Consider the following 22,918-nt stretch of genomic DNA (forward strand, 5'->3'; position numbering starts at 1 on the left):
CTCAGTGTTGTGACAGAGGGAAGTAGAGGCTAATGGGAAAAGAGATTCTTGTTATAGCAAATGCTATAGAGCATGCTAGACTAGTTGACGGAAGAGATCCCCTGTGTAAAGAGAGGAACCGTGTGCTATAGACTCGGTCTGTTTTCTGGTAATGTGCTGTGACTTTGTTTCATCATATTAGCATCTGTATATGATTGATGTACTTCTATCCTCATCCAAGTGAAATTTCTATATATACTGCTAGTTATACTTTTTCTAGTGTTTGTTCAGTATCAGGGGTCTGCCCGTCTCTCCATCTCTTTACTAAACAGAAAATGCATTCAGGTCACGATACCAATTTCATCCAATCAGAGAGAACTCATACAGGATAAACAAGTGAAATAGGAAGTGATGAAACACTCAAAACAAATGAGCAGACACATTTTGAATTGGAACACTATAACATTGAAGCTGATAAGGGGTTCTCTCTCCTGATTAGATTAGATTCACTTCAGATGCTCTTTATTGTCACTTGATGCGCTGGTTAGGTACATACATTACTTGCTCTCGGAAACTCCACTACAATAAAACATAATAAAAACAACTTACAGTAAAACCTAAAAACATTAAAGACAGGGCAAAATATCAGTGAAAGTGCAAAGTGCTGAGAGTTATTGCAAAGTCACTCTTTCCTATTATTTAAGAGTCTGATAGCCTGTGGGAAAAAAACTGTTCCTTAGCCTGCCGGTGTTTGCTTTGAGGATATTGTATCCCTTCAACCTTTTGCACTGTAAAGAGATGAACAGGCTTTTGTGGGGGTGGGTGGGGTCTTTAGTAATCCACAGGGATTTGTTGAGGCAGCGCTGGGTGTAGAGGTCCTCCAGGCTAGGCAGCTCACCACACCCGGTGATGTTCTCTGCAGTGCGAACGACCCCTTTTAACGCCTTATGGTCTCTGTCCCCGAACTGTCAAATTCATCCTGATTGGATGAAATTGGTGACCCACCTGAAAATGTATTTTCTAAAGAGCTGGAGAGACGAGGAGACCCCTGTTAACCGAACAAACACTCTGTAGCAATGATTACTATCAGAATATAGAGTTTTAACTATTTGTTTTAAACAAAAACTATCCCTTAGTAACCTTTTTAATATGCGGGTGCTGGCTGTCTGTGAGATTTCTCCAATCTCCATCTTCACATATTCCCAACATCTCTCTTTTCCATCATCTTCCCTCCGTCTAGACTGGCGTTGCTGAAGAAGAGTGGTGAGGATGACTGGAGGAACAGGATCAACAAGAAACAGGAAGGAGTGAAGTTGGCGGTGGCCGAGCGCCAAGCCCAGCTCTGGGAGGTGGAGCAGAGCTTCAAGAAGAAGGTAACCATCTGATCCGCACATTCAGCCTTTGACTGGGAACGCACAGCGGTGGTTCTCACTCTTTTCAGGCCGCGACCCCTCAAAATGATCATATTTGAAACAGGGACCTCGCCACCCTGTCAAGCACGTGGAATTTTGTATGCAGGAGTTGAGGCATAACATTTAGTTTGACTCTGTTCCACAGATGAATATTGTGAAAATAGGCGATCTTCTGCGAGCATGTTGATCGGCCATTTAGGTAATATTTGACAATTTGGCCAATATTTGACCATTCTTTATGGTATAGTTTGTTTATTACTTTTGACGCAGTAATGGTCTTATTTTTTCTTTTCCTTTTAGAGGTATTAAAAAGGTCTTGAAAGTCCTTAAATTGTCACTTTAGAAATTATTAAATAATTAATTAATTAAAAAATGTAAGAATACATAAATACAGTTTTGTATTATCTTAATGCAGCAATTTTTGAATAATTTGGCCACTCTGTAGAAACATACAGTATGTTGTCAAGTTCCCTTGTGTCTGCCTTTTGAAGTCAAGCTGTACACTGTAGGATCCTTAGAAATAATTGGATATTCAATTATCTAGTTTTTTGAGGCAAATTGAAACCAAATTGTTTGGCTGCAGTTGTGGATATGTCTAAACAGAGAGGTTGTGTATTGTATTTTGTCCTTTGATCTCTGTCTTTCTGTTTCTCTCTTCTGCACCTTTTGCAACACCTTGTGCATGATTTATGTGCTTGCAGTTGTATTATATAAGAGCTATGTGCATGTTCTTGAACAGCAGAAATTATCTATATTTCATCTTTTTATTGTGTTTTTGCACAGATGAATACCCTGTTATACTTCATATGGCAGTGTTGTGGAAAAGTAGCTAAAATAGCCAATTTACAAGCTCACAATGCATCGCTACTGTGAGCTTGTAGATCTTCTGTTTTTGCTACTTTGGAAACCTTTTGAAAAATCTAAATTAAATTGAAAGTAGGTTTGTGGGTTTTATGAATATTTAACCAATGAACAGTATTAACAATGATTTGATAATCCTTCATTGTGCGTGATTCAATAGTATACAGTCCACAGAACTCTTTAATGTGGGTTCTGAGCTACATAATTGGTTTCAATATATATATAAGAAGATAAGGCTGTATACTTAATTTGCATTTGTTTTGTTTTTGGCTAACAACTGTATAACGTCTAACTCGTCACCCAACTTAAGCTCTATATTTTCAGTCTGAGCTGTCTATAATTTTAACCTTACATCTCATTAGACCGCATGTTTCCTGTAAACCTCTCTTCTATCATTTTTGTTTGCCTCTTTCTCTGTTTGCATGTCCTTTTTTCCTTTCAAAATAAACCTAATTTCCACCCCTGCATGTGGAGTGTGGTTCTGTGTTTGACGTTCTTGTTGTGACTTTTCTGAAAGGGCGGGTTGGATTGGGCACACAACATTACCTCTCTGTTTAGAAGTATTCACAACACCGCCTACTGTATCTTTCCATCAACGACTGTTTTGCTTGGCAATTTCATTTATCCGGGTTTGTTCAGCTTAGCTTCGAGTCACGGTGTTTTCCAACAATTTTTCCAACCTCTGTTTTTACTTTGTCTAATTAATTTGGGCCTCCGGAACACGTTTTCCAATGGGTTTTTATTGTTGTTAACTCCCTTTTGTGGAATATCAGACACACATTGGGTTTGGAGCAGTCCTTTCCTGGCCATTCCCACCATGATTACAAAGTCAAAAAGTGAGGGGAAAAAGCCATAATGTTTTTATCAAAACAAAGGTCTCCTTAATCAAGTTCAAGGCCTCGAAATTGGGTTTGGGGAGGAAGGAGAGCCTCTTGTTGTTGTTCTACTTTCTCGTCCTCCCATTCAGCAGAGCCAGTGAGCCCAATCACTTCCATTTCCTGTGATGCATCAAAGCAAAGGGACAGTAAGGATGAGGCTAATGAGACTGGAACAGAATGCTAACGGTTACAGTAAATAAAGTCATCCGTTGTTTTGCCCGAGGTTAATGGGCATTCAGATGAAAGGAAACTAATAGTGAGATGATAGTTTCTCTAGCAAGGACCACACCAACAATCAAGTTTAGTAGATGTATTGAACGAAAACACGAAAAGGAAACGAAAAGAATGAAGTGTGAGACTTGATTGCTGAGATGCCATCTGCTTTGTAGGGAGTCCGCCGTATGCAAGCGCAAACAGGAGGGAGATATAGGAGAACAGAAGTGATTTGTTTGAGGTGTGGTCCTGCTCCTGAAATTCTACTAATTGGCTGCAAATAGAGATGATGATTGTGATGTTGGGGGGCGATCCATGGTCCTGTTTGTTGGGACTGGCTCTTCAGAACATGTGTACCTTTTCTCCCCACCTGGTCACGTGTCTGTAGGACGATGAAGTGCCCATGATGATCGATGAGTATGATGTGTCCGATCAGCAATGGGTAAGACCAGTATAAGGCCAGAAACCCAGACACACACACACTCGACACTGAGGAAGGGTATTTATCAAGTGGCTCAAAGTCAGCAATGTACAATCAACAGTTTTCTGGAGAGCATACATCCCTTGATAAATACGACCCTCAGTGTAACATGGTGTGATACCCATGTGTGTATGCGTTTGCCTGTAGATAAGGTACAACTAAGTGGTGATATGGTGTTCGTGTGTCCCCCTTACAATCATGGTGATGGTGTTGCATTGGCGTCTGTGTGACCTTTTAAGTGCTCTAATCCATTCTTCAAAATCAGGGTTGAATCGAGGCTTTCTCGTCATTGTCTTTACTGTGTGCGACTGTGCGTGTACTTGTGCCCGCGTGAATGGGAGAAATGGTCTTAAATCAGAGTTTCAGGAGTGATGAGATTTAACTAAAACAAATGTTAAAAGCCAGAACACAATAAAATTCTTACTTATTAATGTATTAATATGGCGATCTCCATCTCTAAGTTTCTCTAAACTGCATGCCATGGTGTTGTTTGAAACTGGATACGTTGACAGCAACGTTCCCTTCTTTCATTAACAAACCTCAAGGACTGAGACCTTCCCTACCTCCCGTGCATCAGTGAAACCTAATCCCAACAGTCTGGCACACTTCTGCTCTATTTCCTGTTCTGTTTCCATTCCAGCCACTTCTACTGTTTACCCCGTCCCCATTTTTTGTGTGGGTGTGTGTTTTTGTGTGTGTTTGTGTCTGGGTGTGTATATGTGTTTTTTCCACTTTCTATGGCCATGCATCAATAGGAGCCAGTCTTTGCCTGTACTTTTTCTCCTGAGCCCCCTGTTCATATTTCTCTCCCTGATGAGCCTTTCAGCCAGGTAGGCATACGGTTGGATCAGGTGTTGCTGCCTTGCGTATAGCCTGCTGTCTGCCTGCCTGCTCGCCTTCTCTGCCCCCTATAGCTCAGAGCTGACATCCATAGATCAACCCTTTTTAACATGCTATGTTTATTTATTTAAAAAAGAAAAAACTAAATGGACGGTAGGCGTGTGTCTGTAGAATTTGTAATAAGAGGCTACATGTCAAGCACACTCCAAGGACAGTAGATATATGACCTTCCTGATGCTTTTTTTTTGACACCTTGCTCAAACATGTTTGTCCAAAAATAGTGACAACTTAGAATCCACTTAACTCCTTTCGCCCAGAAAAAAAGGTAAAATAAAATTGTTTATGTTTATAAATGTACAAAAATGGCCAACAATTGTTGGCCATTGTTGTGCATTTATAAACATAAATTATTTTATTTTATTTTTAAACTTTTTTGAACTACTTTTCTTATATGCTTTATTTTGGACACTCAATTATGGGACAAAATATTATGAAATGCCAAAAATGCATTTAAAATATTGTGTTCCATAGGCTGTTCCTAAAGAAAATTTCAAATACATTCTTGGCCAGTTCTTGTATATTTTGTATGAGTATCCCACCCGCACTATACTTCTGCACCAGCCTGCTCACTGCTTTCCTCACTCTTTCAGAGCTCTGATACATGCCTATGAAGCTATGTAGCATGACAGCCCCATATACTATAGCCAACGATCTACAGTATATGGCTGCTCTCTCATCTCTCCTCCTTATCACTCTATTCATCCCTCTCTCTTCCATCCCTCGTCCTATGTGTCGCTCCCTCTGGTCGTGAAGGCCGCCAGCTCCCCCAGCGAAGTGGATGAGAGGCATCCCTGGAGGCGGAAGGTGACTCCCACACCTGTCCAAAACTCAGCACTTTATTTAACTTACAAGATTGAAGTTAAACAACGTTAACACCCCCACCCTTCAGTCCATGCACACCTGTTGAGTTGTCCAATTAATTAACAATGAATCGGAAATCCCCAGCTGCTCAGCGATGTGTGTCGCACACTGTGTTACTAAATGACGTTATTGTCTCTCTGTGTCAGAACTCGTCTGCTTGTGTCATCGTAATTGTCTGCTCGTCTCACTTAAAAACTTAATGTGAAGCAATAAAACGGCAACTTGTACAATTAGTGTGACTGATGGCTTTTCCACTTTCCGTCTGGCCGTGGTGTTGGTGAATGACATCACCAGCAGAGAACTCAAACCAGGCATAATGCTCTGAATGTCGGGGAGGGGCTGCTTTTGTGTTGTATAAGGAAAGATGTGTGTTTAATGCCTTTTTGTGACGCTTGGCTTCTGTGGAGTCCTGTGATCGTGGCTCACTTCTGAAGTGTTGTGTGACGTTGGTTATCTGGAGGGTTTTGCGATGACAGCGCCTTGTTTCTCTGCTCCTCAGCAGAGGATAGCGGAGGACGTGGAGAGCCAGAGCATAGAGGCCCACATGTCCATCCAGGACAGGAAGCAGCTCATAGTGGCCCGAGAGGAATCCTGGAAGTCCAGGGGCAAGGGAGCGGCCAACGACTCCACGCAGTTCACTGTGGCCGCGCGCATGGTCAAGAAAGGTCAGTCACTCCAGTCTTTGATGACAAAATATAGTGTATCACTTGCCTTTTGAAGGCACGAACACACACTCACTCACTCACTCACTCACACACACACACACACACACACACACACACACACACTCACACACACACACACACACACACACACACACACACACACACACACACACACACACACACACACACACACACACACACACACACACACACACACACACACACAAATTGGCAGCAATAAAGTCAAGCAGTGTTTCCCAACCTGGGGTCCAGCCCCCCCTTAGGGGTGGCGCCAGAGTTCACATGGGGGCCTTGTCTGTTTGGAGATAGTCCACATTTTTAAACCTCAAGCACACTAATAACATTGTTAAAAAGATGTTTCAAAGGGTTTAAAAGATTGCGATAATAGCTGATCTACAGGCCCACAACGTTGTGATCTTGTGGATCAGCTTATTTCATTATTCGTCATACGCGTATAGAGCTTAAGTGGTTAACATGTCTGAAAAACACAACTGTGTGCGTCAGTATCTCCCAACACATTTCAACAAATCTGTTTCTGAATTGACAAAACTGATTCTGATTCTCAGTTTTTGTCAGATGTAAGAAAGATGAAAGGGGGGCTCCAACGGAAAACCGGTTGAGAACTACCGCAGTAGAGTGACCATGACGTTGGCCCACAGATCAGTCACATTACCCAGAATCCCCCTTATCATTTCTCCTAACTGCCACCCACCCCTCCAACAGGCAACTCAAAGTGGTCACTGTGTGGTCTTTACTCAGACAGGGAATGCTTTAATGGCTGGCCTGTTAGCCTATTAGTGAGGGTCCAGGAGAGAGGGCCAGCTGGTGGTGGGTTTGTGTTCACATGGAGAGGGGTTGTTTGGTTGGTGGGCTTAGCAAAGGAATTAGCAGCATGGCTAATGGAAAACGGACATACTCGTTCAATTCTAGCTAGCTACAGTACCATAACATAAAGCGTTAAGTGAAACATCTGACCAGGATAGACATTCTTATATTATTGCACATTCTTTCATTGTGTTGATTTGATGGAAAAGATATAAAAGTGAAATAAACTATTCTTCATTTCACTGGCTGGGCACCCTCTCAAATTTACGACTTTTTAACAAAGCTATTAGGTCTTTTAATTCGTTTTTAATCAACCTGTTTCTCTCTTCTTCTTCTTCTCTTCTTGTTGCTGAATGTTTTTTTTTCAACGTTTTTTTTTCTTGTTTTTTGCTCTGCTTTTGCCACTTTTGTGCCATTTGTTTTCCAGGAATGTGGAGTGCGTTAAATGAAATGTATTATGATTAAAGCACAGGTTTTCAAAGTGGGGTATACACAGCAGCACATCATAGTTATTGACTGTTTTTGTTTACGTGTGTTTGTGTTCCAGGGTTGGCTGCCCCCTCTGCCCTCCAGTCTCCACCGCCATCCAAACCCAAGACCAACACTCTTGCCATTTCCAAGCCTCAGGATGGTCAGTAGTATCTCTCTCTTCTTCTCTTTATCTTTCCCACACAGTCTATTTTTAGCTACTTTTATTTTTTAACTACGTCACATGACATCATTTCATAATTTGCAGGGTTAATTGAATACAGGGGGACAGGTTGTCCTTCCCTTAACCACTTGAACCCCAGCGTGCCATAAAAGGCGAACATTAATGAAAATAGGCCAATATTTGGCAAAAATAGCAGTTCTAAAATCTCACAACGCGTCTCAATGCGACCCCTGGAGGACCCCAGTCAATTAAGTATATAGGGTTTAAGTGGTTAATCATTATGACTTAAGTATTTCACTGTCACCAGACATGCATTGGCCACAACAGATTTTACACACTGGTCCCTAATTCAATCTTCCAATTTGATTTATTGTGCACAGGTTTGGTGTGACTCTTTAATTCAGCATGCACTGTGTGCTCTACTGAATGGGCCTCATTCACGAAACCTCTCTTAAATTCTTGTTACTTTTGTTCTTGAGAAAAGAACCTAAGAAAGGCCAACGTTGTATTCATGAAACATGCCCAGGAGTGTGAGCCCTAGGTGTACCAAATTATGAATGCCAGTCACACCTAAAATGGATGCACATGCCTGTTGCACACACGGTGCTGTTAATATGAATATAATCAGTTTGTTTAGGCCTACAAACGTTGTACCAAAGAAAAGTACTTCAGTATAAGTACTTGATGATCAATCTGATGGTACGCATGTTTCGTGAATGAAGCCCAATGTCTTATTTGTGGTTCCCAAATATCATTTAGGCACTATGTAATTGTTGTCTTTGCCCTTTGTTTCTTAAAGATGTGGACGAGAGCTCTCAAATTGAAGGTGTATTCTAATTTCCTTTGGTGTTGTACCTTGTGCATTGTACATCATCATTAAAGTAATGAACATCATAATCACCAATAGTGATATTTATATCTGGCTACTAATGTCTGATAGAATATGAAAGCTGTTGGTCTTGCCTATAAACATGCATGAGCCAGCAAATTTACTACATTGAATAAAATGTGTCATGCTTGTGAATGATGGCAATTGATCTTATTCATCTGAATGTAAGTGAACATACGGTATGTGTCTAGTCTACCCATCTCTCAATAATTGTTCAGAAGTCATCGCTGTGTGAAGCACTAGTGTCAAACATGACTTCTAAACAATAAAATTTAACATGGGTCTGAGTGAAGAAAAAAAACGCGTTGCACCTATGTGGGTCTAACGCACGTGTGTGTGTGTGTGTGTCGGTGTGTGTGTGTGTGCGTGTAGAGATCAAAGCCATACCAGACTTAAACCTGGAAACAGACAGAAAGCTGGACAAACTGGAATCCTTCCTGGGCAAGCTCAACAATCCAGGTCAGTATTGTCTGTGTAGTGTAAGTTGATATCATGTGGTAGAGCTCCTCGCTGGAAAGGTGACCCTTGGTTCAAATATATACGGCCCATTTGTCAGGTGGTGGAATGGATATGATGCTGAGTGTCCAACTTCTTTGATCATGTGGACTTTGTGAGCAGAAGGTTCTTGGTTCAAGTCCAAGCTGTGGCAAAGCTTGGACTTTAATGTGACCACCGTGTTCCCTCTGCACACTTTAAGAGGTGTAATCAGACTGTCAACAGGCAGTCTGATTACACCAGCTCAGTGGCCTTATGGTTAGAGTGTCCGCCCTGAGGTTGGGAGGTCGGGCTTCAATCGCAGAGTCATACCAAAGAGGATAAAAATGGTACCCGGTGCTCCCTGCTTGGCACTCAGCATCAAGGGTTTGATTGGGGGTAAGTCCCTGTGACATACTAGGATCATGTGCAGGAGGTGTACTTGTACATCAAGCCAACAAAAACAGGAGATAGGCTCCTGACCTAAAGGCCCCATGGCTCGGTTGGTTCCCAAGGCTACTTACTTACACCCCTGGTTTAACCCATTCAATCCGGAAACGCATCTCTGTCATTTTAGATTTCTTTGGCTATTCAAAAATAGCAGATATACAAGCTCATAGTGCGGCACCGAGTGCAAATCTATTGTGCAAATCTGCATTTGCATTTGTGCAAATCTTTGAATATATATATATATAGCGAACATTTGCAACTCAAATCTTTGCTTCTGGGGGTCCCTGGAATAAAATATTTGACAAATGTTTGCTTTAAAAAATATGTATTCAAAGATTGGCAAAACAATTCACGATTATTCTAAAATAGCTGATCTACAAGCTCATAGCACTATGAGCTTATAAATCTGCTATTTTTGAATAGCCAAATACATCTAAAATGACAGATGCGTTCCCGGATTGAATGGGTTAAGTAATGATTTGTCACTGAGATTAGGGTCAGTTTGCCTCACTGACACACACGGCAATGGTGGTGCAGAATGATGTATTTACTGTCCCATTCCTCACTAAGAGACCCTAGTAGTTGTAGTAGTAGTACAGGTACTGTACAGTAGTCATTCCACTGTTTTACCTGTATTTTCTATCCACAGTTTCAGGACTGCCTGAGGCCACCATCACTGTGACTGAGAAGAAGGTAAAGGAAGTGATGAGCCTGGAAGATGAGACCTTCTCCAAGTTCTACCGCCATGTGGACGAGTTCCCCACCCTCACCAGCAAGGTGCAGATAGATGATGACTTTGATGCTATCTTCGGTCCTCAGACGCCAAAGTAAGTACTTGTGACTAAAAGCTGCTTTGGTAAACACAGTAACAAATAAACAAATACGGTGTTTGATGGTTAACATTTGGTTTTCCAAGTTTATGAATCACAGTTTCTCTGCTCATTTAACTCATTGAGTGCCAGAATGAATGTATTAATTAAGTCAGCCAGTGCCAGTGTTTTTTACTAACCTTTCAAGAGCCACAGAATATTTAGTTCCAGGACGATCGACACACCGAGTGTCGCAAAAGACGGACGAGTGTCTTTGCTTCCATCGGAGAAAAAAAGGGTGTCACTGCGACCCTCCATTCTTTAGTTATTGGCTGTTGAATATAGCTTGTTTTCGCCAAAAAACGCTGAAAAAAACAAGAAAGCAGAGATCTTTTTATTTGTCTTTAAATCCTCTAACATTAGATCGGATGGGTCTGGGTTTGTTGCGATCTCATTATTTCCTGATCTACTCTTCTCTAGAAGTCATAGGATCACTCATAGGTTGGGGAACAGCGCCATCTAACGTAAACATTGAAAACACGGTTTGGACGTGTTACACGTCTTTGGCACTCTGGGCTTTGGAAAAAATGGACGTGTTACACGTCAATGGCACTGAATGATGTTGTGAGGTATTCCAAGCGTACAGTAAGTCAATGTCATAAAACCTGCTCTCTGTCAACGATGACCCTCTCACCCGACTCTTTTGCCTCTGATCCCATTCACAGGCTGACCTCAGAGATGGTGCAGCACAAGCGAGCGGTGCGACCTTCCCGCAATGTCCAGGCATCCAAGAACCCTCTGAGGATGCTCGCTGCCAGGGAGGACATCAGACACGAGTACATAGAGCAGAGACTCAATGTCGGCCTGCTGGAGAGCAAGAGGATGAAGGCTGAGAAGAGTGAGTGAGGATGGGTTGATTCTTGGGTGGAGTGGCTGTATTCTGAGTAGATGAATTCTTTACTGGATAGATTCTTGGGAGGATGGATTCTGGTGTGGATGAATTGGCTGTATTCTGGAGTGGATGGATTGTTTAGTGGATAGATTCTGGGGTGGATGGATTGGCTATATTCTTGAGTGGATAGAGTGTATGGATTAATATGGAACAGGATCTGGCAAAATCAAGGATTTTAGGCCGCATAATCAAGAGTTTTAGCCCGCATAATCAAGAGTTTTAGCCCGCATAATCAAGAGTTTTAGCCCGCATAATCAAGGATTTTTGCCCACGTTTTTCTGGAGGGTCTAATGTTTATGAATGAAATGTGTGATGTAGCATTACTCGAGTCTAGCAATTTGTTTTGTATCCTATCCTATATTAAAATTGGCTTAACGGAGGGCCGGCCGCCAGGCGGGCAGACTTCTGACGTCACAATGACTCGGCTATAACCATATAAGGAGTTCACAATGCAGCTACGCCCAAATATGGAGTGTGTTGTCTAACCTCAATGTGTCGTCATAGCATCAGGCGCAAACAAATCAGTCAGCTCCATATATGGGCACAAAAGGGGGCATGCCCATATATGGGCATATACTGATGACATCAGGGATCTCCATATATGGGGCATAACATGGACAGGACTGACAGATAGATCTCCATACAGTATATGGGCAGAAAAGGTACAAGGACTGATGTCATGGCAGGGTAAATGACAATTCCGGTGGTCTTTTCAAACTGCTTGAAACACTGCCAGAATTTACAAAAAGCAATCTTGTGCAATTAGAGAGACGTTTTTGCTTGTTTACACAACTATTGTAGCCGTCAATTACATCACCCGTCACTGCAGAACCTGGTAATATGAAAACGTTCTATGAATACCTCATATATACTATTAATCAATTCATTGAATCTGGCCAAATTATACAATAATTATTTATAATTGTTCTGTTTTCCTACTTAAAAATCCCCCCATTCATTGCCAGTCAAAAGGGAACAGCATTTGCACATTTTCCACGAACCGTAACAGATGTTTTGTTTGCATCCACATGGAGCTTTTATTCAGTAATTGTCCGTTTTTTGTTGCTCTCTGATGTTCTCTCTGTGTTTTGGTGTGAGAGGTCACTCAGCATGTGTGAATGTGGTTTAAGAAACGTCTGCTATAGAGATTTGACACAGCACAAATAAGATGACAGAGAGCCTTTGTGTGAAAGCACAGCCTCAAGAGTTCCCTTGATCAGGTTCAGATTTACTATAATCATTAAATACAGTAACTGAGTTAGTCTGCACTGACCTTAATGCTACACAGCTTCACAGTTTACATGCTGACAGACACGGATGATAGAACGGGCATTCTTTGTGTGTATAGCACAAACGTTTTCAAAGTGGGGCCAATTGGAAAGGAGAGGAAATTTAATTAATTCAAGTTTAAAATGTTTTATTCAATTCATAAGATTATTGGGCCATTTTAACCACATTTTAACCTGACATCCCAATTTTGGGCATGTCGTTGTAAAGTTTTTTTTAAGTACAAAAAAAAGAAAAAGACAATAATAGCAGATCTACAAGCTCACAATGCGTCACGCTTGTAGAATATGCTTTTTTGGCTATTTTATTTTATTTTTTCCATTTCGCAATAGGCAGAGGCTATGGTTATTTGACATGGAAAAGTTTGAGAACCCCTAGTATAGCAGACTTCATATCACCTAAAATATTGACCTTCAACATTCATTGTCTCATACATATTTTAAATGAGTTCTCTGTACTATTATGAATTGCTCCATAAACATTAAAACCCAATGGGACATTGCATATAAATGCTGTTAAACTGTCCTATGTTTGGGACTGCTGTCAGTTTCCTGCCATTATGCAGTGCAATCCTCAAAAGCATGCCATTGTTTTTCTACCATTGTAAGCTGCACATGGTCTGGGGGCTGATTTTAGAGTGACATCACTAAAAGTCACCAATGTCAAAGGCGTGTTGCTCACAATTTCCTCCAACATCTCCGGTGAGAGTAATAAAAACACTGCTTAAAACGACTCTATAGTGCTTGCTGACAGAATGAAGGCCGCGCTTGTGCCGGCTCTGGCTGCCCTGAGAGATTGTTGCACTGGCTGTGAATTACCACACTTTTGTGCAATGTTTTATCTGTTGGCTGACTGTTACCTTCGGTCATAAATATGCATACAAGATTTATTTATATTGTGTAGAGGTGATAGAATGTGGAAACTAGCCCAACTGCAGCCAAGTGTTTTGGGTACTAAAAATCATTCCAGTTCAATTCTGTATGTGGCTGAGAAAAATAGTTTCATCTTATTCTTCTTGGAAAATAGTGTATTCAGAGATCAGATATCTATCTATACTTGACATTTGTGCATTTTATTTAAAGATTGTTATGTATATACGTGTGTGTGTGTGTGTGTGTGTGTGTGTGTGTGTGTGTGTGTGTGTGTGTGTGTGTGTGTGTGTGTGTGTGTGTGTGTGCGTGTGTGTGTGTGTGTGTGTGTGTGTGTGTGTGTGTTATGCTATAATACAATCGTGAGTTGCGAGCATGCGCAACGGTATACGGGTCTGTACGGCTGTATGTACCCCCGCGATGTATTCGCGGGGGTCCGCGATGTATTAACCATGTTAATAACAGTTCTGCATGTGGCCCCATGCGGTCTGTGCGTCGTTTTCCTACAGTTGGCAGGTTTAGCGAGAGAAACAAGCAACCAGGTTTATGAAAACAAGCCCAAAAGAAGCGAGCCCTTCGCCCCGCTGTGTTTACAATGTCAGTCTGTATCTGTGTCACTTTATCTGTGTCATGACCCCACTTTCTCCCTGTGCCCCATGTGTTGCAGTGAACAAGAATTCCGGGTTTTCCGAGGTGGCTCTGGCCGGCCTGGCCAGTAAGGAGAACTTCAGCAGTGTCAACCTGCGCAGCGTCAACATCTCCGAGCAGATGTCCAACAACAGCGCCGTGCCCTACAAGAAGCTCATGCTCTTGCAGGTCAAAGGTCAGTTGACTGACGCCCATGGCCCCTGAACTAACAGATGTGTACCGACACACAAAACAGGGATCCATTCTAGGTATTGTCTCTAGACAGGATTAAAAGCTACTGTAAAATAAGATTATTCCCTCTGTTGCTGTAGGCATAGATCAGTCAATGATGACAAGCATGATCCCTTTAATCTGGCCTTCTAGGTGTATACTGCTATACTGTAATACACCAACTTTTATCACCTCCTCCATCTTGCCAACATGCTGTCTTTTCAGGCATGGATGATGAACAGTGTTTAAAGAAGCAGTGGTGAACGATCACACGCCTTACAGATTGTTGTACCAACACACACTCAGGGGACTGAGGGCTAATTATCTGTTACCACACTGATAATGACAGCCTCTGAGGCTGTCACACTGCTGAGAAATATCTCCTGCACTGCCCTAGAAAAGAGAAATTGAGGGCAGTCCCCTGGAAGAGACTAGAGGCTAGAAAAGGCATCTTGTTTGCTGTATGGATCAGTAGATTACTGTAGCTAGACAGACAATGCAAAGGCTAACCAAGCAGAACAGTCGGCAAATTATCCGTTTGCTTCTTGCCGATGTTTTAGATTAGCTTAATGTCCCTTGGCTGTTTACAAGGATTCCCCTTGTCTGGAGAATCCAGGCTAGTCTAGCAAATCACACTGGGTCTGTTGCTTATAGGTCATCGAGCTACTTGTCGCAAACCTAATTTCTGAGTTCAAACAAGAGGGGGAGGGGGGTAATTGGCATTTTTTTTAACAAAGATTTGGAGGATGCTGCTTCAAGGGTGTCCCCTCCAGAGGATGTCTAAAATGGGAGATGAGAGAAACGTTTTATTTTTGTGTCTCTCCATCTCCACCGTGGGTGACAGCTGCAGTCCTAAATCACGTCCCCACTCCAGGTCATTCCACTCTATCCTGGCTGATCCCAGCCTCTCCAGGCCTGCTCTATCTATAATCCCAGACCAAATCCACTAAATCAGGGGCTACCTCCTTTATTGTGGGGGTTTAACTATTCCAGCCTCATTGTAGTAAACAGTTCCTCCTGACAACTTCTGGCATGCGACGATCCATCATCAAGTGATAAGCCACCCCAGTCTGTCTCTCTTTGTGGTTGTTTGTGTCTGTGTGGAACACCAGGCCGACGGCATGTCCAGACCAGGCTAGTGGAGCCCAGAGCGTCATCCCTGAACAGCGGAGATTGCTTTCTGCTGTTGACTCCTCATCACTGCTTCGTCTGGACGGGAGAGTTTGCCAACGTCATTGAGAAAAACAAGGTCAGTCTGACTGTAGAAATAGGCGAACATTCTGCGAAAATAGCAGATCTACACATGCAGCAACGCACCGCAGCATGTTGTGAGTTTGTAGATTGGTTATTTTTCGCCGAACAGATTTGATGTAGAGGGAAAGTTTCCTGCACTGCAACAGGGTACACTGGTTCACACGCTTCAGGTACAGTAGCAGTGCGTAGTGTGTAGTTTTGTATGTGGTCCAACACACTCAGTCGGTGAGTGGCTCTAATGTAGCTTCACAGCCTTGTGATGACGTGTCTTAAATACCGATGCAGACTGACACCGCTTTAAAGGGTCTGTTATTGATGGGCTTCACGTGCGGGAAGTATACACTGCTCTGAGAGGAAGTTCAGGAAGGCGTGTGTGTGTGTGTGTGTGTGTGTGTGTGTGTGTGTGTGTGTGTGTATCCCTGTCACGTGGAGGGAAGTGAACAGCTGCAGGAAGCTCTACTCAGTCACAGTGACCAAGGCTATTGTTCAAGTTTGCCTTGCCAGATGACTGAGAGGGTCATTGACCTCAATGTGAGCGTAAGCCTCTTTTCCACTGCACCATAGAACGGTTCTGCGAACGATAAATAACTGCTCCAATTATATTTCCATTTGCACACTGTTTGCCGTTTGAACCATCTGAACCCCAGCATGCCTATTCTGGGGCTAACATTTGGCAAATATATTTAGTGTAGAGTGAAAACAAGAGACAGCCTAGTATAGAGCCCTTGGGAACCCGGTCTACTATGTATAGGGTTTAAGTGTTTTAATGATCTATGTATTCAATTATTAGCTTTAGGCCCTATGGTGGGAAATCGCTCCAAAGGCTGCTCCAAATGCATGTCTGAATATTTACCACTGCTAGACAGTTGAGGAGAGACCATACATTTCCAAATCCACCACTATTCATATTAGAATACAGCCGTTGTCAACTATAGACAAAGTTATCACATGGTTGATTATAGACTATTCGGGTAAATAGCTCAAGTTCTCACCATATAGTTTTGTATAAAATACAGCTATTGATCGGCACTCAGCAAAGCACCTCCATGACGACGCAAAAATTAGGGATCTGGTAAAGGCATATTTTGATATCGTTCTGTAATGAATATATCAAGCCCGACCAATTAATGCCAGATCTGAAATGTGTTTAGCAGCGATTAAAATGTTGACATCACTGTAGTGTTTTTAAAGGGACGTTTTAGTACTGATTCCAGGTCCATTGGAATCAGTACTCACACCACTCCGTCACGGAACGGAGTGGTGAGACTCAATGGACTGGTGCGACGCAGACTCGGTTAGCCTCAGAATGGTGGTGGAAAAGAGGTATTTTCAGACCAGTGCAGATTACAGGTCTATCAGAGACAGTGGAAGTACACGGTCAGTGTGATGCTCAGGAAGCCTGCTACTGATCTAGGTTCAGATTCTTTGCCTTTGGCGTCTTCATGCATTAATTCTTACTGTAGATTCTGTCACTACAGAGCACTAGGATCGTTATCCAAGTAACTCTAATCATTTACCATGATCATCTCTGTATTAAGAGTTGCACTCCAAAGCATACTTATTTTCTTATAAAACAACAACCACTGCAGTACTCTCACAGAATGATTGATGGCACCGATTTATAGCAAAGTTGTTGTTGTTACTTAACCTCTTCCCCCGGTCCCCCCACACACATGTAAAGCGACTTTGGGTACTCAGAAAAGCGCTGACAGAGTAAATTAACCAATTACTCAACTGAGTAATTACAGCCAAGTTACTGGAATCAGAGAAAGCAAGGAGGACTATCTGAGGAATATAATAATAAAGTTAGTCTTATCTCCTGCAGGCTAAAGAGCTGGCCAACTTCGTCCAGACCAAAAGAGACCTGGGCTGCCGTGCCAACTACGTACAAGTCATTGAGGAGGGAGTCAACACACACAGTCAGGTTTCCAAGGAGTTCTGGAAGATTCTGGGAGGACAGGGCAGCTACCAGTGTAAGGATTATAGCCTGTGACAGACATACAGTATACTGTAGACGTAACATGGAGCAATGGTTATCAAACATTTTCATGTCATCGACCCCCAAATTAAATTTTCAAAATTGTTATTTGATCTACAACCTCACAACATGTCTCATTGCGACACGTTGCGAGTTTGTAGATCGGCTATTAGCGATGTACAGTATATGGTTAAAGTGGTTAAACAGATTTTGATGCTATATTAACACATTTAGCTGGGGGCCCCCTGGAATCCTTTCAAAGACCCCTGGGGGTCCCCAGACCCCACTTTGAGAATCACTGCTTTAGAAAATCAAGATTCTTTTTTTGTTGCAATCAATGTAAAAACCCTTGTTCTTTGCACCTTGTAGCAGCAGGAACACCAGATGAAGATGAACTGTACGAGGTAGCCATCATGGAGACAAACTGTATATACCGTCTGATGGACGACAAGCTGGTCCCTGATGATGACTTCTGGGCCAAGGTCCCACGCTGCTCCCTGCTCAGCTCTAAAGAGGTACAGTGAGACTTGGAACTCACACTAGCTCATTCTGGGTGCAGACGGCAAGACTTTAAACCTTTTTCTTTAGAAAAAGGTTTCGTACTGTATGAGTGGTTCAGAGACGTGGGTTGACTCAGTTAGACACACAGTTTGAAATCATCGCCACCCAATCTGATGATGATTATTAGATTAATAATCAAATGAAAAATAATCTATAGTTGCCCTATTGTTGATTAGTTTACAGTTACAGTCAAATCTCCCTTTTGGATAGGAGAAAATGACACGCTCATTTTTGTTTGTTTCCTCTGCAGGTTTTGGTGTTTGACTTTGGCAGTGAGATGTATATATGGCATGGGAAGGAAGTGACGTTGGCTCAGAGGAAGGTGGCCTTCCAGCTGGCCAAGCACCTGTGGAACGGCACGTTTGACTACACCAACTGTGACATAAACCCACTGGACCCTGGAGAATGCAACTCCCTCATACCCAAGTATGAAACCCACAAACTACAATGGAGATCTATACATTACATTACATTACATTACATTACATTACATTACAATACACACACACACACACACACACACACACACACACACACACACACACACACACACACACACACACACACACACACACACACACACACACACACACACACACACACACACACACACACACACACACACCTACTGAAGGTCATTCATGCCATGCTAAACAATTACATACACACACAGATAAGCATATTTATTCATTAACAGCAAGCTACATTACAGTATATAATCAAGTGCATTCATTCATTGATTCATACTGTACGTTAACCCAAACACACACCAGGTCCTACAGTATATGTCAAGTTAAATTGCTTAGAGAAATGCATACGTTTGCATCAAGGACAATCCCCATCAACTACTCCAAGGGCATCAGCACAAGCTGTCAAGCTGTGCATTCCCATGTTACATTCCTCCCACAATGTCAGTTGTCAGCTTCTACACAGCAGTAAATAGCTGCCTTGTAAACAGCTCAGCATGTATCACAAGCTATAAATGGACAGGCTTCATCTCACCACCGAGGCAAACTGTCTCTCTCGCTTGGTTCCATAGAAAAACTTGTAAATTTAGTTGTGCAACAAGCTACAGAAAAAACAATACAATAATTTATATTTAACAGTAACCAGATGCACTGCGTTATGCACATGACAAAACCATATCTGTGTGCCTGGTGCATCAAGAGGACTTCAAATACCCCTGTGATTGAATTATTGAATGAATTTGTATAGTTGCGTAGACGTTCTCTCCTTTGCTCTGTACCTGTAGGAAAGGCCAGGGCCGTCCTGACTGGGCCGTGTTTGGCAGGCTAACCCAACACAACGAGACAACCCTGTTCAAGGAGAAGTTCCTGGACTGGAGCGACTCCAGGAAGACACCCAGTCCCACTAAGAACGGCAATGACCACGTGAATGAGCAAAAAGTAAAGGTAAGTTAAGTTATGGCTGAAGAACGATTTTGACCTTTTTTTGTGACCTTTGACCTTGACCCAATTACTCAGGTAATCTAGGGACCATCACTGACAAACGGAATGAAAACAATAACTCTCCCCTGGGAAGAAATAATGTAATATGGATAGAAGTCTTCTTGAATGAGACACAGGAAGCAACAGAATTAGAGATGCACAAAAAACTTTGTCTCCCCACTGTTTGACATTTCATTCCCTCTCCCTCCTATGTCTTGATTGGTCAATATCCATGGGCACAAATTACGAAGGGGACAGGGGGAACATGCGTCCGTCTCTCCGTCCGTCCGTCCGTCCATGTTTTTAAATCCCCCACCCCTGTCATTACCTCAGGAGCAGTCCTGTTCGGAGCAGCCGCGGGCATACAATGCCTCCCTGATGCTGCCAGTCCACCAGGCGCCCGTTCGCACCGTGTTGGAGGGAGTCAACGTGGGGCGAGGCTACGGCCTGGTGGAGGGCGAAGAGAGGCGGAACTACGAGATCAGCACGCTAGCCGTGGAGGTGTGGCACATCCTGGAGTTCGACTACAGCCGCCTGCCGCGCCAGAGCACCGGCCAGTTCCACGAGGGAGACACCTACGTGGTGAAGTGGAAGTACATGGTTAGCACCGCAGGTCAGTGAGACGTCGACTATATAGCCTGATACAGTAGAGGGGGACACATGGGTGAAGTGTAGTAGGTGAGTGAGATTTCTTTGGCAGGCTGTTCTGAAGAAGGTCTATGACCGCGAGCTTGCTATATACCGTTATGAAAATTAAATCAGTTTTGAGTGTGCGGAGGCTCCCTTTAATTGTTCATTTGACAGGCTGTTCGAAAATGAACACAGCATCGTGTTGGTCTGCTACTGATCAGATGCTCTGTCTTAGTTTTGGCCTTTGCAGGCACCCATCCTTATCCTTATACAGAATCCTTCTGTCACCGGATAGAAGAGCTTGGTTTGTGATATAGTAATGCCAATCATCTCTCTTTTTTATCTACAGTATCTCTCTCTTTACCACACTGCACAACTGTCTGGTTCTGTCTCTTTCACTCTGTCTTTTTGTCTTTGCTCTTTGATCTTGCCAATGATCTATGTCTGCTGATCTTCCAGTGGGGAAGAGACATAATCCAGAGCAGATGAGGACAGCAGGAGCCGGCAAGGAGAAGTGCTGCTATTTCTTCTGGCAAGGACGCAACTCCACCGTCAGCGAGAAGGGGACGTCAGCACTTATGACAGTGGAGCTGGATGAGGAGAGGGGAGCGCAGGTACAGCTGTGTGTATGTGTGTGTGTGTGTGTGTGTGTGTGTGTGTGCACGCGTGCACACGTGTGTGCATATTTGTAATATTATGCTTGTGAGGGCCAAATGTAATCCCAACAAGTACAGAAGAATTTTGAGAAATAGAGATTGTGCAGACATTATAGTCTTGGTCCAACCCATAAATTAGGCATTTTATGGGCTTTGCTTAGGGATGGAGTTATACCTGATTTATACTATTACAAACCATTGTCGTGCACCAAAAATAGAAGCGCTACAAGCCATTTTTGGTCCATGACACTGGCATGCAACTAATTATAACTCTGGCTGTAGGGTTAGGGGTACAAATAGTGTTTATAAGTCTATTTGCTCTGTTTTTGTTAGATTTTTGTTATAGGCATTTAACACAAGAGCCATATTGTTGTTGCTATGTTATATAATTGAAAATGACAATAAATATATTGTTTTAAAAAAGAAATGTGTTTATAAAATTGTCATCCTAAAAGTTTTGTCCTCAAAAATTTTAAAGTAATACCAACGCACGTGTGTATGTGCCTGTATGCACATGCGTGTTTCCACCTGAAGGCAACGATATCTGATCTACTGTACTTGCTGCACTTTTTTAACATGTTACTGAATGCAGCCACTAGATGGCAATGTCAGTCTTACATGCACTCACTGGTACTCACTCATTGCAAGTGACTGTACCTGAATTATTATTCCCATATACTTTATGCACATTTGATATCTGTTGTTATTTCCTATGTTGCACAACAGACTGTGGGACACTCACACACTTTATATTTGATTCATTTTGTTACATTATATACCGTATAATGTAACTGCAATTCATGGGAAGCTTCATGGGAATAATTTCACACCCCTTGTGACATGACAATAAACTGAAGTGGAAGTTGACTAATAATTCTTTGTGTGCGTGTGTGTTTCTCTCATGAACATATTACTGACTTCTCTGCCTCCTCCAGGTGCAAGTCCTTCAGGGCAAGGAGCCGCCATGTTTCCTTCAGTGCTTCAAAGGAGGGATGGCCATCCACTCGGGGAAGAGAGAGGAAGAGGAGGACAGCTCCCAGAGTAAGACCACATTCATGAATACATGAATTTACAAAGGCCATGACATGTCAATTCAGCAGTGGTGTGTGTCTATTAAAATTAGTCTTAGAGGGGCATCTGGGTAGTGCGCGGTTAAAGTACCTGCCCACCGCTGAGGAGAGTGGGCTTCAATTTCTCCACAGTGCATTCGGCTTGGCCGGGCGCTCAAATAAAAATAATAGGCTCTATGCACAGCAGCCATATTGGAGAGAAATTGGGCCTCTTCTTACTTCCTTAACAGGTGTTACCAATGATACTAATTAAGGCTCGGTTCCATTCTGTTCAAACAGAGTCAGGGTGCTGATAGTGTGCATGTTGGCTCACTGGAAGCACCAGTGGGTCTCAAAGTGTGGTCCAGGGACCCTCATGGTTCCTTGAGAGGGTTCCAAATGGCCCCTTACGGGTGAGTAACTCTGAGAGTGTACAAATGGAACCAAATGAACCCGTAAGGGTCCATTTGGTTCCATTTGTACACTCTCAGAGTTAAAGTGGGTCCTTGAAAGTAAAAAGTGTGCTACACCAAATGGAACAGAGCCTTCATTAGCATCATTGGTAAAACCTGTGAAGGAAGTAAGGAAGAGGCCCAATTTCCTTCCAATATGGCTGCTGTGCATAGAGCCTATGCTCTATGTTCGCTATTGGCTGTGTTAGTGGAGTGAGAAGCCAGCAGGGGAAGGGATTGGGTGTTCCTCAACATGCGTTGCAACTTTGTTTTATTTGATTTGATTTATTGATTTGCACAACAGGAATCATATGCACAGTATACTACTTCTTTCCTAGGAAAGATGACAGAATATTGTTGTGCCGGTGAGGTAAGAAACCCTAGGAGGGAGCCTCACCGTTTACATTACATACAATTAGAATTTAATAGTGTCTAAAACCTAAAAACAAACAAACAAAAAAACACCTCCTGGTGAAACTTCTCGGTGAAAAGAAGTGGCTGGTGACCGCATGTTATAGGAGGAGATTTGTGGTTGCCTCACCCTCCCCAGACCA

General features: G+C 42.6%; 1 protein-coding gene across 25 annotated transcripts in view; it reads left to right on the top strand.

Annotated features, from left to right (window-relative positions):
• Nucleotides 1-22,918, top strand: part of svila (supervillin a) — a 99,314-nt gene that overhangs the window by 68,070 nt on the left and 8,326 nt on the right. For 14 of the 25 annotated variants that reach the window (XR_014600150.1, XM_084048955.1, XM_084048956.1 and 11 more), the window contains 18 exons: nt 1,220-1,352; nt 3,732-3,785; nt 4,580-4,654; nt 5,478-5,528; nt 6,085-6,250; nt 7,644-7,727; nt 9,010-9,096; nt 10,211-10,388; nt 11,096-11,268; nt 14,146-14,301; nt 15,449-15,585; nt 17,416-17,563; nt 17,938-18,083; nt 18,380-18,555; nt 19,382-19,541; nt 19,911-20,190; nt 20,667-20,821; nt 21,799-21,904. Coding sequence is in view for 24 of the 25 variants with exons in the window: in XM_084048955.1 (XP_083905081.1) it covers nt 1,220-1,352; nt 3,732-3,785; nt 4,580-4,654; nt 5,478-5,528; nt 6,085-6,250; nt 7,644-7,727; nt 9,010-9,096; nt 10,211-10,388; nt 11,096-11,268; nt 14,146-14,301; nt 15,449-15,585; nt 17,416-17,563; nt 17,938-18,083; nt 18,380-18,555; nt 19,382-19,541; nt 19,911-20,190; nt 20,667-20,821; nt 21,799-21,904 (2,465 nt within the window). In the remaining variant the exon portion in view is untranslated. The remainder of the gene's footprint in view (nt 1-1,219; nt 1,353-3,731; nt 3,786-4,579; nt 4,655-5,477; nt 5,529-6,084; nt 6,251-7,643; nt 7,728-9,009; nt 9,097-10,210; nt 10,389-11,095; nt 11,269-14,145; nt 14,302-15,448; nt 15,586-17,415; nt 17,564-17,937; nt 18,084-18,379; nt 18,556-19,381; nt 19,542-19,910; nt 20,191-20,666; nt 20,822-21,798; nt 21,905-22,918) is intronic. The other 11 variants (XM_084048954.1, XM_084048959.1, XM_084048958.1 and 8 more) reach the window with 9 other exon arrangements.

Source organism: Gymnoscopelus microlampas (assembly GCF_963454915.1).
Source record: "Gymnoscopelus microlampas genome assembly, chromosome: 22".
Classification (NCBI taxonomy): domain Eukaryota; kingdom Metazoa; phylum Chordata; class Actinopteri; order Myctophiformes; family Myctophidae; genus Gymnoscopelus; species Gymnoscopelus microlampas.